This window comes from Micromesistius poutassou (genome assembly GCF_964030765.1).
Source record: "Micromesistius poutassou genome assembly, chromosome: 22".
NCBI lineage: Eukaryota > Metazoa > Chordata > Actinopteri > Gadiformes > Gadidae > Micromesistius > Micromesistius poutassou.
In genome coordinates this window covers 12,836,774-12,851,797 of record NC_140292.1, presented here as the reverse complement: position 1 = coordinate 12,851,797, position 15,024 = coordinate 12,836,774, and the positions used below count along the sequence as shown (strand labels likewise).

The 15,024-nt window shown below is 46.2% G+C and overlaps 1 protein-coding gene across 1 annotated transcript in view; it reads right to left on the bottom strand.

The window, feature by feature from the left end:
* The window catches only part of lamc3 (laminin, gamma 3), a gene marked incomplete at both ends in the record, with an annotated part of 92,577 nt that overhangs the window by 58,525 nt on the left and 19,028 nt on the right, over positions 1-15,024 (bottom strand). Inside the window, 3 exon segments of the mRNA XM_084486818.1 lie at positions 1-55; positions 5,895-6,061; positions 8,876-9,006. The exon segment at positions 1-55 is cut by the window's left edge and continues 134 nt beyond it. Coding sequence (XP_084342944.1) covers positions 1-55; positions 5,895-6,061; positions 8,876-9,006 — 353 coding nt within the window.

The following is a 15,024-nucleotide window of genomic DNA, read 5'->3' as shown; positions in this document are numbered from 1 at the left end:
CGGTACTGCTCCATGTCAAACACACACTCGTCCGATCTCCCGCTGCAATCACACTCTGTGGAGCGGGGAGAAACATTGTGACATGGAGACCCTGATGAAGAGAGGGGATGGAGGGGGAAGACACATATCGACACAGAGACGCTGATGAAGAGAGGGGATGGAATGGGGAGAAACAGGGTGACACGGAGATGCTGATGAAGAGAGGGGATGGAATGGGGAGAAACAGGGTGACACAGAGATGCTGATGAAGAGAGGGCAGTAAGAGGGGGGGACCGAGAGGGATAGATGAAGAGAGATGAAGAGGGATACAAAGAGAGACAGAAAGGGATAGAGAGAGGAAAAGAGAGCGATGGAGAGAAAGAGGATAGAAAATGGGGTGAATGAAAGGGATGTGAAGGGATGGGGATTATAGAGAGAGAGAGAGAGAGAGAGAGAGAGAGAGAGATAGAGGGGGGGGGGTGCTAAGAGGAAAGCAATAGGATGAAAGCAGCAGGCCAGTAATGGAAGGAGTGTCCCAAAACGCAAAATAGTGGGAAACAAATAGGCCTGTAGTAAAACAGAAAAACGACTCGGGCCCCAAAATAGACACTGACTAGGGAACGGAGAGAGAGAGAGAGAGAGAGAGAGAGAGAGAGAGAGAGAGAGACGTAGAGTATGGGGGTTTCTGAGAGATTATGCGTTATGGGATTGGATCATAATTTAGAGGCTCGTTGCTAATCTCATTTCACACAGGCCTAATGAGCAGCCAGTCGTCTGTCAGGGGGCACTTAGATAACAGTAATGCGTGTTTATACAAGAGCAAATTACCCAGACGATAACGCACTGCCTCATATGCCCCTCACATCAAATCCCTCCTCAGTTTACCACAGACCCCGAGGAGGGATTTAGGGGGAAATTGCCCATTTTAATATGAATCAGCTCTCTGTTGAGTTGGCAGTAACTGTGTGATTATTCCTCTGTGTTGTTGTGGGGATCTTTGGCGGGCGTGGCCACGGCGTGTTTCAAACGCAGGAAGAGTGATTGTGGATCTGATGGTAGAACAGTCACGGGTGGGAGCCCCACCGTGGAACAGGAGGAAGCCTGTAACAAAATGGGCCTGGCCCCAACCTGCCGCCCAAACTCAATGATGCCATGGATCAGAATTAAACTGGATTGAACATTTAGATTTGATTCGATTTAGCCTCTGGGTAAGAGCATCTACTCCGTGAAATTACTAAATAACAGTATTGGTACATAGTATAAACAATATACTCCTTATTAATAAGGACAGGGATCTGTGTATGACGTACGTCTGAATACACTGCAGGTTCTACTAAAAGTCGCTCCTTCAGCTATGGGAGAAACCAATGAAATCAGGACCGCTCACTTATGAGTGTAACTTTCAACACATAATGACTGAAACTGAAACTTAAAGTTCTGACGCTTAAGAACAGGCAGTTAATACTATTTAATATCTATGCCAAGTTAAGTTTAGTCACTGAAATATATTACGGTATTGTATTTAATGCAAATGGATGAATATGAAATAAATACATACAATAAAGGTTTGAAAAGCTGACATAAAAATATTCTGATGGACAAAAAAATGATGTACATGCCCCAAGAGAATGTTCCGGGCTTTCTTCCTTGTCCTTCCTTACAGGTTATGCAGGGTTTATACAGTTGGCCAAGGTCACATCCTGCATACCATCTCCTCACTGCTGCATCTGCTGCTGCTCTGCCTGACGCCCCCCCAGTGTGCCCAGTTTATACTCCTTGTTACAGTAGTTTGGTCAAGCCTATTCATACCTTTTCGCCCGGACACGGACACTGAGTTGTGATCTCGCAGTCTTTTGGAATTCTTTGGTTAATTATTGATGAGTTTTGGTTGAATAAAACCCCCGGCAAACCTGAATCACTTAAGAGACTTAAACATAATCTTTTTGCTAGTGTTAGCATTCTGCACCATTGAATTGATTGTGGCTTTCTTTCTGAATATTGATTCTATGCTATGATCATTTATAATTAATAATAAATTGGATAATTGATTAACTGTTTTATTTTATCAAGGAAAATACATTTTATCCAAAACAATTAAATTAAAATATCACTTACCAAATATTGCTTGGTAAAGCAAGCTAAATCTATCTAGACTAGCAGGCTACCCAAATTAGTAGACTAAATTATAATCTGCTATCGCCAAAAATACATCTTTTAGAGACACAGCTGTGTGACCCCCTTCATCACAAAATGTGATCTTAATTTGTTACATAAAAGCTGAGAACATGGACATAAGCACACACACACACACACACACACACACACACACACACACACACACACACACACACACACACACACACACACACACACACACACACACACACACACACACACACACGTGCGCTCCTCCACAGGAAGTGAGGAGGTGTCAGTGTGTGTCCCTGGAGCCGTGATATTAACACGTCCAAGCAGTTTTTCTGTACTGCTGACCCAGGTTTATTGACCTAACCATATTAGTACTTAACCAACACTGTCTAAATGTGCCAACTAAGACCACTCATCCTTGTAAGTACTGTCACTGTTAATCACTGTCTGGGAATAGGAAATGAAGGCTAACCCCTGGCCGCCAGAGGAACCCTGATCGCCTTTGTCCAGTACACCTTCATCTGTGTCCTTTCTATGTATTATACATCTATTTCTCCATGTACGTTCTACATTATGTTCTACATCTATTAATATATGTAAGGTGCATGCACTGTATTCTGCATGTGTTTCTATATGTTTAACATCTACGTCTATGTTTATTCTAGATGTAGTATTCTGCATACTTCTACATGTGTGTTTCTGTGTGTATTCTACATGTATTTTCACCATCTCGTACTACATCCACCTTACTTCTTAAGGGGGGCTGAATAGTGATTAAATAAACGCAGGGATCGGTGGTTGTGTTTGAGCATTGGTGTTAACAGGACGTCAGCAGCAGAGCCTTATCTACAGCACCAAACCCCTAGCACGGAAGCAGTTGGAAACAAGCGAAATGAGAAAAGCCATACACTGTAGAGTCGCACGGTTCTCGTGGGAGCACTAAACAGCCAGCTAGCGCGGACATATAAACCTGTAACTTTAATGGCCTGACACACAAGAGGTGTTTGTTGTGTTATTAATACAACACACAGCCTTCACAAATATTGAACACACAACTATGTATAGATATGAAGGCGGTATCATAACGCTATAAAATTATTCTGAAGGACACAGAGAGCAATATGGGGGAAGTTTGTGGCCCCTATAAAAGCCAAGGTCCTTTAGTTTGTGTACGGTCGGCGCTGCCTGGTGAGTCCTTGTTAAACATGGCGTGCGGCCATCTTGGAGAATGGCTTTGTTCGGCTTCAATTGAGATGGAAAGCAATGGATTCTGAATCAACAGAGCTCATGAACTCATTTCAACATCTCTTGAGATTTCTGTGAAAAAAACAAAACTATCCCAGCCAGATCCCTGGTCATAATGGGAGTATACAAATGTGCTTGATTGACTAATGGTGCAAAAGCCCTCAGATCCATTCAATGCTGTTTAGTCCTTCACAGCTACGGCTGCTGTGAAGGAATATGTGGGTGGTTTGTCGGCTTCCTAAAAAAACACAGATCATTGCCCATAGCGTGAAATCTCAATTTCTGTCGCCAGATGTTTTGAATTGTGTGTGTTTGTTTTCCCTGCTCCTTTGCTTGTTTTTTGTGGCTGGTGTCTTAGCACAATAAGAGCTTTTGATTTGCAGTAGTTATCCCTTGTTTTCTTAAACAAAGGTTATGACGCCTAATGCAAGATCACATAGCTTATGAGTGGATCCGGTTGGCAGGGCACACACACACACACACACACACACACACACACACACACACATACATAAAGGATCTGGAGAAGAAAAGGCTGATATTTGCTTTATCGATAGATGAATCATCAGCGTGGCGAATGATTAGCAGAAGGTTAGAGCTTAGTTTGACTTTACATATTTTCACATATTGCTTGACCTTTCGGCTACTGATAAGCCCGGGTTGAAAAAATGTCCTTGTTTATATTTTGATATTTTGTAAGCAGTTTAACTGCTTTCAAAATATGTTTTCATTTGTTTTTTATCAAACAAAATGACATTTAAGATACGGATACCCAGCCGCAAAAAATCATTCATTCATAAGTAGGAATTGCTTTCAAGGGAAGATTTGTAAAGATACCAATGCACCACAGGATTTTTAATGAGGTTTACAATCACTGCGTTTCTGAGTGATCATTTTTTATGATTGTTCAATGGACAAATCTTGCCATGATTTTTGACCTTATATATTGCAACATAAATATTTACATGGTGTTTGGTCCTGTACTAATAAATGTGGCCTTTGGTTCGAAAAGACTGGAACGCTTGTGACCACATTATCTCTTAATATCAAGATTTAAGTGGTTTTAAATCTTCCTTTTGTAAGAATGGATACAGTTGAACACGGATGTGGACTCATAGAAGTGGGTACATTTATGTACACATGTATATAGGCAACTCTTGCAGATACATCTTTACTGCTGGTTGACATGGTTACAAAACTTAATCCAGGGTCAAACCTCAGAGACTGTTAAAATATTAAAAGGATTCTCATTTATTACCTTCAGTCAGTTCATTTTCACCTGAGCAGGATGGTTTGGTCAACAATACCGCTATTGCAAACGAGGATTAGAAAACCAGGCATCCCTGGCATAAAAGAGGTGCTGCAATTTGTCCTTGTTGTTGTTTGTATGATTATTGAAGGCTCTAGGAGTAACTCTAACTCCTTTTCCATGGCCTGCATTTTAATTAAATATGTTGCATTGATTTGGAGGATTGCACTTTACTCTAGAGACCGTCTGTTTGGTGTAAGTGTTGGAGTGATTAAAACAAGCTTGTTGCTTAAGCGAATCCTGCATAAAACAATTAATAGGCCACTTAACTTTATGATTTTATGAGCAAATCACAATGAATCTTCATAGTAATCCAATATTACCAGTGAATTAAAAAGGCTAATCCAACCCCACTCATTTATGTATGCACAGATTTATGAGTGACAAGTGAGCTGGCACAAATATTCATCTATTCATAAAGTGTCCAGACACACACACACACACACACACACACACAGTACAAAAATTGGGTTGTATTTAGCCCATTTATAGTTTTATCCTTTTAACATCGATCTTGTGTCAATACGAAAATATGAAACTGCATGTTGACAATTATTGATAAAGCTGTATTGCATTGTGCTCGAATCAGCAGGCTGCAAGGCCATTGTGATTAGAGTATATTCAATCTTGTTATTTATTATGGATATCAGTTCTATACCCTCTATCGTTCTAACTGAAGGTCCCGCCCTCTCTCTCACCTCTGAACCCGTGTCACTGAAAGTCCCGCCCTCTCTCTCACCTCTGAACCCGTGTCACTGAAAGTCCCGCCCCCTCTCTCACCTCTGAACCCGTGTCACTGAAAGTCCCGCCCTCTCTCTCACCTCTGAACCCGTGTCACTGAAAGTCCCGCCCTCTCTCTCACCTCTGAACCCGTGTCACTGAAAGTCCCGCCCTCTCTCTCACCTCTGAACCCGTGTCACTGAAAGTCCCGCCCTCTCTCTCACCTCTGAACCCGTGTCACTGAAAGTCCCGCCCTCTCTCTCACCTCTGAACCCGTGTCACTGAAAGTCCCGCCCTCTCTCTCACCTCTGAACCCGTGTCACTGAAAGTCCCGCCCTCTCTCTCACCTCTGAACCCGTGTGTCACTGAAAGTCCCGCCCTCTCTCTTGAAAACCATCGTTTATGTAACGCGCCCCCTCCAGGCGTGTCCTTGCCACATCCCAATGCAGGTCGCGCGGCGTGTTATCAGACCCAGGCCGGTGGCGCTACTCACTCAAACACTCATGGGCGGCCTCCCCGGTGGCCCGGGCCCAGGGCCGGTCCTGGTAGAAGGGGAGGCAGCGCTGGCAGTCCGCCCCCGCTGTGTGGTGCTGGCAGACGCAGGCCAGGACTCCCCTCCCGTCCTGGACGCACTCGCTGGCGTGGCCGTTGCACTTACACCTGAAGACAGAGAGACAGGGCGACAGGTTGAGAGGAAGTGTGTGTGTGTGTGTGTGTGTGTGTGTTTGTAAAAGTGTGTGTGTACAGATGTGTGTGTTTGATGGCGTGTGTGTGGGGGTGCGTGTTAAGGGTTGTGTGCATGTGTTTGTTTAAAAGAGAGCGGGGGAGAGAGAGAGTGAGAGAGAGAGAGAGAGAGAGAGAGAGAGAGAGAGAGAGAGAGAGAGAGAGGGACAGAAATAGACAGGATGCAAATTCAAAACAGATAGAGTTTATAGAGAGAGAAGAGAGAAGAGAGAAGATATGTATTTGTTTTTTTATTTTCGCCTTGGAGGCATCTTTAAAAAGATACATTAGGTCCGGCCTGTGTGTGTGCACGCACGCACACTACACTACACGCATGGAGGCAAAAGGGCAGAGAGGAGAGCAGAACGGAGTCGCTTCTTCTTCAACGCGATAGGTTGTTGTCACTTCCTATCAGCTCTTCCCTGGCATGAGCATAAACACAGCCCGGGATGAGTTCAGCTCTCCATCCGTTTCACTCAATGCGGGCAGCACGCATGTGTGTGTGTGTGTGTGTGTGTATGTGTCTGTTTGTGTGTGCGTGTTGAGTGTGTGTGATCCTGTACATCCAATTTGGGAACCACGGCACGCATGTGGGTGTGTGGGTGTATGAGTGCATGCTTGCGCGCGTGTGTGTGTGTGTGTGTAAGTTTGTATATGTGTCCAGTGTGTGTCCGCGTTATTGTTTATAAATGTGCTTGTTCAAATCAAGGATTTACTGTCTGAACATGTCCTATACAATTCAGCCTCCTCAGTGAAGGAGGATCAGGGCAGCCAATCAGAACGCAGGTTGTCTTTGGTGGGGATGGGACTAGGTGGAGGTGGGTATTGGAATACTGAGACATCACGGTTGCAATTGATATGTTTTGCTTGCCAGTCGAGAGGCAAGAAATTGTCAACTGAAAACGGAGGACTATATTATATGCATTCGTCTGCCTTTGTAAACAGACATTTCAGTTCGGCTCATTCGCTTCCACCTGTTTTCCCTCTACATTTGGAAACCCATGTCCACTGGCACACACACACACACACACACACACACACACACGCACACACACACACACACACACACACACACACACTCGCAGACACACACACACACACACACACACACACACACACTCGCAGACACACACACACACACACACACACACACAGACACACACACACACACAGACACACACACACGCCGAGTGGTGGCTTTGTTCCGTGCACTATTTTCCCGGGCTGTGTGGAGTGGCTGTGATGGCGGAGAGGGACTTGTCACTACGAGGCAGGTTCTGTCAGAATTAGCCAGCTGTCCCTGATCCAGACGCATGCTAGCCGCAGGACACGGGGAGTCGGTTATTTCTGTTATCACCGCGGCAACAACGGAGGTGGCGGCGGCAGCGGTGGCCTGGCGGGGACTCCACCCCCCCCACTCTCGATCGATCTCTCTGATGTAACAGTCAACAGCAGAGCAGCACCCTAACTCAAACCTGTGGTCATTCATCGGTAGATGTACATTGTCATTTTATCATTTGACCTATTCTTTAAAAATTCTTTTTTAAATAAATAACGTTATTATTCTACATGACAAACAGTGTTCTTGTCCATCGTGTGATGTGTTTCATGCCTTTATGGACAGAATGATGGAGATAGACAGGGAGGCAGGTTGGAATAGAGAGGTACTTGGCATACAAGTATCACTATAAGGTGTGTTGCCTCTGTGTTAATAGCGTGTTGAGCTACCAAGAAGGCCATGCTTTCCTAGAAGACAACAGTTTCCCTAGAAGCCGAGAGCTTTCACATCCTGCTAACAGTCTCACACATTTCTTTCAGCAGTGGGGGGTCAGTTGTCACCGTGACAGCGGACAATGTGCGACGACTGGCGCTGCGCCGTGTATAAAGTGAGGCGCATAAACCATTGGCACGAGAATAACATGTCCTGCGTGACGGCTCTCCCCCTCCCTCCATGTGTTGTGACATGGGTTGGTCATTTGTCATGTGGCGCGGCGGGTTCCATTAAGTGTTTATGACAGGTGTCGTATCATGGCCGTACTCTGGCAGAGGGCTTCATCGCGACTGCTTAATCGTCCACTCCGACCTTGCGCATGCACGCACGCACGCACGCACGCACGCATGTACGCACGCACGCACGCACGCACGCATGTACGCACGCACGCACGCCGGCCGCACTGCCAAGGTACACGGCGGGTACTTGGCAGCGCGTCCCGTCTCATTACCGTGAGTGATAAAACCACATTAGGAGGGAGGGAAAGGACTATTACCGTGCTCTGTTGGCTGTTCTGTTGCCCTGCCCGGGCTAATGGTCACTTGGCGGCTGACAATGTGTCCAATCAGTATTAAAATGGGCCGTACCGCAGTATAGTGTTCATTTGGTGTCCTAATTTGGCGTCCTTTTTGTCGCTGTTTGGTGCGTTGTACATGGGCCCCCGAGGGACCGGGCTGTAAGAAGTAAATCCTTTCAAGGAACTGTTAAAAAGTCAGGCATTACAGGCGGTGATGTGTTTATTGCATAAGATTGTCGGGTATGTGTGTTGACCCAACAGACATGCTTTAGTCTTTGATTGTAAAACAAATATCAACCTTTTCTTATCGCTTTCTTCAGATGGCATTTTTATAAATGTGGATACAATTCTTGCTTGATGCTGAACAAGATTGAGCTGTAATGGTCTCATACCCTTCAGGCTAGGGGGAGAGAGCTATTCTGGGATGGGAGAATCTGCAATGAAGCCCCCCCCCCCCTCTTACCTGCCACCCACGGAGAAGTCTGAGATGGCATAAAAGTAGGAGCGCAGAACCTTGGAGTCCTTGAAGAACTCATCTCCAAAGGTGTTGAGCCGGTCCAGAGAGATAAGCAGGTCTGTGGCTGTCACAAATTCCTGGACAGACAGACAGACAGACAGACAGAGAGTGTCAGAGAGAGAGAGAGAGAGAGAGAGAGAGAGAGAGAGAGAGAGAGAGAGAGAGAGATGTGAGGTGATGAGTGAGGCAGAGAGGACAGGAGAAAAGGGAAGAAAAAAAACGGTAGTTGGACTTCATCCATTTGCAGTGGTGCTTGCAACTCTCAGACGGACAAGGCAGCAAGTGGGGAAGATAAGGGCTGCAAGAGAAACCGGGAGGACGCCATGATGAAAAGGATTAGTTTTGGGGAGGAGAGGAGAATAGGATGGAGGAAGGGAGCTTGTTTGGAAGTTTGGCAAGAGAGAGAGAGAGAGAGAGAGAGAGAGAGAGAGAGAGAGAGAGAGAGAGAGAGAGAGAGAGAGAGAGAGAGAGAGAGAGAGGTGCAAGGGGAAAAATTAAGGGTGAGAGCGTGGAAACAAATGGATACCAAAAAAACCCCAACTACTCGAATCCTGAAAAGAAAGCAAAGAAACAAACACGATAAAGATGGCCAAACAGTTAATGGGCTGAAACTGTGAAAATAAACATTGCTGCTATTTCCGGCGTAACTCAAAACCAACCGAATTGAGATATGCAGCAATGTACCAGCGTGACAAAATGAAAAATGGGCAGTGGGGAAACTTAAGAGCTGAAGCACCAATAAGGGGAAAGGGAACAAAAGTGCTAAAGTGGGGCTGGGAGATAAAAAGGGGGTCAGCGTGTAACGGCGGAGAGAAAAGGCACAGGGAACAGAACAGAAGGGGGGACTTCAAAACAAATAGCGTGATCAAAAAAAGAAAAATATCTCTGGTTTTCTTGGCTTTTTGCAAAAGGGGGCTTTGTGGCAGAACTGAGGAAATAAAACGGCTGTAAACGCGGTATGTTTCTGAAGCCTTCCTCCCAGGAGACATGTTTGATGTGTGTGTGTGTGTGGGGAGGTGCGGGGGGGGGGGGGGGGGGTGGGAGAGGGGGGGGGTAGAAGACTGGAACGGATGGGCTTCAGACTGGGAACATGTGCAAGGAGTTCACACACTGTCTGTCTCGGAGACGCACTGAGCGCGTGCAATGTCGAGGCCTGTGGGAATCAGATAGCACCTTGAGCTAGCAGCAGCCGGAATGCGATTTCTGTGCTCGTGTTGCGCGTTGTAGGAGCGATATTGCGAAATGGTGCCTAAAGGAGCGCAGGATTTAATAACGCTCCGCGAGATGGGGGCGATTGATGAATTGTTATGGTGTGAGAACAATAGTGATTAAAGTCAGGGGGTTTTAATTAAAAAAATATAAAAAAAAAGTAAACAACACATGAAAGATGAGATTTGCGCTTTTGGTTTTTGACTTCAAGGGCCTGTGTATCTCTGTGATTTATCACAGCTTAAAGAGCCCTTGCACCGCAGTTAAACTTTATAACCAATTCATCCCTTAATGGGCCTCACACAACGAGAGAGAGAGAGAGAGAGAGAGAGAGAGAGAGAGAGAGAGAGAGAGAGAGAGACAGAGAGACAGAGAGACAGACAGAAAGAGAGAAAAAAGGGAGAGAAAGAGAAAGAGAGACAGACATAAAGAGAGAAAAAAGGGAGAGAGAGACGTGGGGGGGCTTTTATTTTGTACGGCAGAACTCATTACTACTCCTCAGAGGACGGTGTTGTAGCGAGACCGCCGCTAACCCCTGTGTGCGTGTGTCTTCGGATCACTAGGACGACGACACACACGCACACGCGCACACGGGGAGAATGTCCGGGCGCCAAGAGGTCACGGACCCCTTCCGCGGGGACATCTGGTGCGGGTGAGGTCCACACGTGTTCAGCATTGCTCTTCAAAAGCTCCCAGGGTCCCGAGCGAGGCCCTCTGTGCCATCTGGAGGTCGGGGGCGGGAGGGGGGGGGGGGGGTGGGTAAATAGCGGGACGTTGTGTCCGCTCTCTCTCTCTCTCTCTCTCTCTCTCTCTCTCTCTCTCCCGCTCTCTCCCCCTCCCTCCCCCTGGTACACGGCCACGCCGACCCGGGAGCAGTGACTCAGGGAGGATCGCCGGGTCCACAGAAGTGGATGATTAACCAGGCTGCTAATCAGGCGTTCAGGGAGGACAGATACTTTATTTTCCGCTAATGCAAATGAGGCTCCCTAATAAGGGCTCCCTTACATGTTAAACGCTCACCTCTAGTCCTCTCTCCGCCCCCCCTCGTCCACTCATCCGCTCACATGTGCTGTGCTTTCACTTTGGATACCTTCACAGTCGCTAAAAAAAAACTGGAAAGGTAGTTTCCCGCCCCCCCCCCCCCCCCCCCCCGCTGCCGCAGTCAGATGTCCCCCATCGCTCCCCTGGGCTCCCCCACCCACCGTTCCCCCACCCACCGCCCCCCCCCCATGCCCATTGCGGGCCCTGAACAGCGGCTGCAGTTGAACACGGTCTCAGTGTTGATTTGCCTGCGCTGCAGCTGCTGCTGCTGCGGTTGTGCGAGCAGCACTTCCTCTTTCCTTGGGCTGCCGCTGATCGACTCTGGCCTCGGCCTGCCATGGGTGAGGCCCGCGGCTAATGGAGTTCAGGCGCCACCAAACCAACGCACCCCGGGCCGGGCGCGGGCTGCCAGGCCCGGGGACCGCCTCATCCCTCATGTGGGCCGGGGTCTCTGCTGTACCTGCACCCCGCCCCTCCTCCTCCTCCTCCTCCTCCTCCTCCTCCTCCTCCCCTCCGCCTCCCTCCTCCTCCTCCCCTCCGCCTCCCTCCCGCCCTCCCTCTCCTCCATCCCACCCTGCTCATCCTTCTCATCTCTCCCACCCTCCTCTTCCTCATCCTTCTACTCCTTCTCCTTCCCACCCTCCTCCTCCTCCTCCTCCCTTTTCTCCCCTCTCCTCCCTCCCGCTCTCCCCCTGACAGCCATTCTGTAAAGGGACACTGTGAAGGATTTTCCCATCGAGTGGTAAAATTGACCTGTCGCTAAGCTCCGCCCTCAGAACGCAGATGAGCCAATGACATTCCAGCCTCAACTATACTCGCACATCAGCTCGGACAACGCCATTGAAACCAACAGGGAGGAGGCGTAATACAACAATTTAATGGCGGATTTATGTTGTTTGTGTAAAAATAAATTAACATGGTCCAACGATGTGCTTGGGGAACATACGGTATCCCGAGAGGCTGCAGAATGGGGTATATTTCATCCCTTTTTAGCAAAAACATTACTTAAAACGCTACACAGTGTCCCTTTAAGAAGAAGAAAAAGAAGAAGAAGAAAGAGGAGGAGGAGGAGGAGGAGGAGGAGGAAGTGAAGGAAAGGTTAGGCAAATGAAGCTGACCACACACCGCCGGCGAACCGCCGTTTCTGCGTGTCAAAACGCCGCCCCTAGCACCAATAGGAAGCGTCGCGCTGCAGCACCGTTGTGGTTGTGTTTTGAAAGCAGCAGATCAACAAACATAGTCGCTATAGGCTACCATTACGTTATACGAGTTGTTTTATGACTACACACGTGGCCCTGATGCCCATGATCCTCTGCTTGTGCTTACAATGATCGTCACATTAATTCATAGTTACTGTCGGGCACTTTGTTTGCAGTTTAGTCACTTTATTTACTGTCATTGCTCACTCATTTTGCATTGTGGAATTATTCATCTACTGTATCAACAAACAAGCCGGGACGTATGAAATAGCTTTAAAAAAGCACATTTTCACACGCGGCGAGGCTAGGGAGTAGAGCAGTGGGGGCTAGTACGTCGGAAATAATAGGAGCGTTCTTTTTGGCGCTGTGCTGCGCCGGCGGTGTGTGTTGGACTTGATGCGGCAAGATCGCAAATTATGATGAAATGATCAGGGGGTGGGGGAGGGGGGGCTTATAAAACATATAAATCACATAAAAAAAAGTTTTGGGTCGCAGATCACATGTTTTATTTCATCATTAGGATGAAAATAATTGGAGTGAGTGGGCTGCCCAATGTCATTCTGGGCTTGAACTTGGTCATAGAAACACATGTTAAAATTTGTCTCTGTTCTACCATGTTTTAATATAATCAACCTTTACGTTCTGCTGTGGCTTTAGTTCTGCTGCACTCCTTTTACGTCTCTCTCGCTCTCCCTCTCTCTCCCTCTATCTCCCTCTCTCTCCCTCTCTCTCTCTCTAGCCTGTTCGTGTTTAATTGGAATGCATCTTTCATTCTTCTGCTCAGCAGTACCATTGAATGATAAAAGAATAACTGCATTTACATTTCTTTCTCCCTCTTTCTGTTCAAGCGTGTGGTTACTTCCAGGTGTCTAGTGGAGTATGGCAGGTATCTGAGCATGTCTTTGTTTAGATTGCATTCACGTATGCTTGTTGATTGCTTTTGATACATTCGCTTTTTCTCGGAAAAGACATTTCAATTATCTTACATTTCAGATAATGCTTATAAATGGCTTGGAAACACTAATCTGCTTGTATGTATTTGTCAAGAATGATTAAATATCTGTTCTGCATTGTGTTCATCAGTTTACAAAACACTTTGTTGACGTGATGCCCATTTGTAAGTAGACTAGCATCTAAAAGAGATTTAACAGCGATAGCAGTAAAGGACAAAAATACTAAAGGTGTTTGGGAGATGCATCATAAGTGCTTCTTGGCAACGTCTACACTTTAATACATGGAAATATAAAATTGGCTATTTTAAATATCGATGTTGTTATTATCTTTTTTTGTCAGCATTTATGTACGAAGAATAGTGGATCTGTCGCTCAGGAAACACAGTGCACATGGAAGAGTGAAAACCTCTGCAAGGTTTTCTCTCAGGAAATCTGTCTCTTCTATTCGTTTTTCTATCTCTCTCTTGGTGGCGTTGCTGAGAGGGCTGCTGCTGTTCTGAGGAACCAAACATTTCTGTTAACTTTCCTACAGAATGTTGTGATATGTTCATCTTATAATGCCCACTCCACTACACTGCATTTCTTTTTGTTTTAGTTATATACTTAATAATGAATTAAAAGTAGATTAGTATTAAAACTTTCTTACTACATTAGATTACATTACCATTTTATTTAACTTAACACGTAGGGATGTTAATTGCTTGATAAGACATGTAATTAAGGGGTTGCAAATTATCCCAAATGAAGAGGGTGGAGGATATCACGGGAGAGTCAACTCACACGTGCATGAAATGACTTTGGAGAATCTCTGCTTAATGCTGTTAAAATTAATTTAATTACAGCAGTTATGGTAGAGTTCAGCAATTACAAATGTGTACACTGAATATATTCAAACATTAGCAGTCTGTGGCTCGGAAACATTAATTACCAACAGTTTGGAGCAAAATATTAAAGCTGCTATAAGGAAAGAGCAGAAAAAACAGTGAGGGCAAGACTTTGTAACTAAACCACTGAATAATTAAACTCTCCATCTCTGCTCCCTCCCTACAAGTGTTGCATGTCATGCACCTGTGCAGGCAAGATGGATTCCTCAAAACCAATTGTGAAAGGAATCCCTGATTGGTCAGAAATGAGCAGGGAGCGGTCTTACATCGAAAAAAAGAGTAGAAACATATTCCCACACTTATTTCAGCCCACACTTCACTCACTAATAGCTGACGGATGGTGATGCCATTTAAAATAAATGACACTCAAATAATAGTGCTGAAATATCAAGCATCTTTAAAATAGTGTAACGGTGTACAGGACCACTATCCACTATCTTCTAACTTGCCAGATGGCATGGGCTGAGGACGGCTACTCATCCCTGATCCCTTAATAGTTGAAATGCACTCTTTGGTCCTCTGGACGAGTCTGGAGACGTGCCCTCTAAGCCGTGCTACAGGCAGTGTCCCCCAGATCCAGCGTGGATTGAAGAACCTTTCAACATCTCAAAACAAACTGTCTGCCTATTGTGTCTCACCATTAAAGCCTTTATTTTCCCCCTCCTCTAGATGACTTTCCTCCTATGCTGCGGCTACCTGCCAGAAAAGACACACTCAAGCCCCCGACAGAATCCCAAAGCTCTGCTGGGCCCCGGCTCAGAGATTGTTTCTCTTAAGTTTCCACCTCAAGGTGATGCTACATCCGTCTG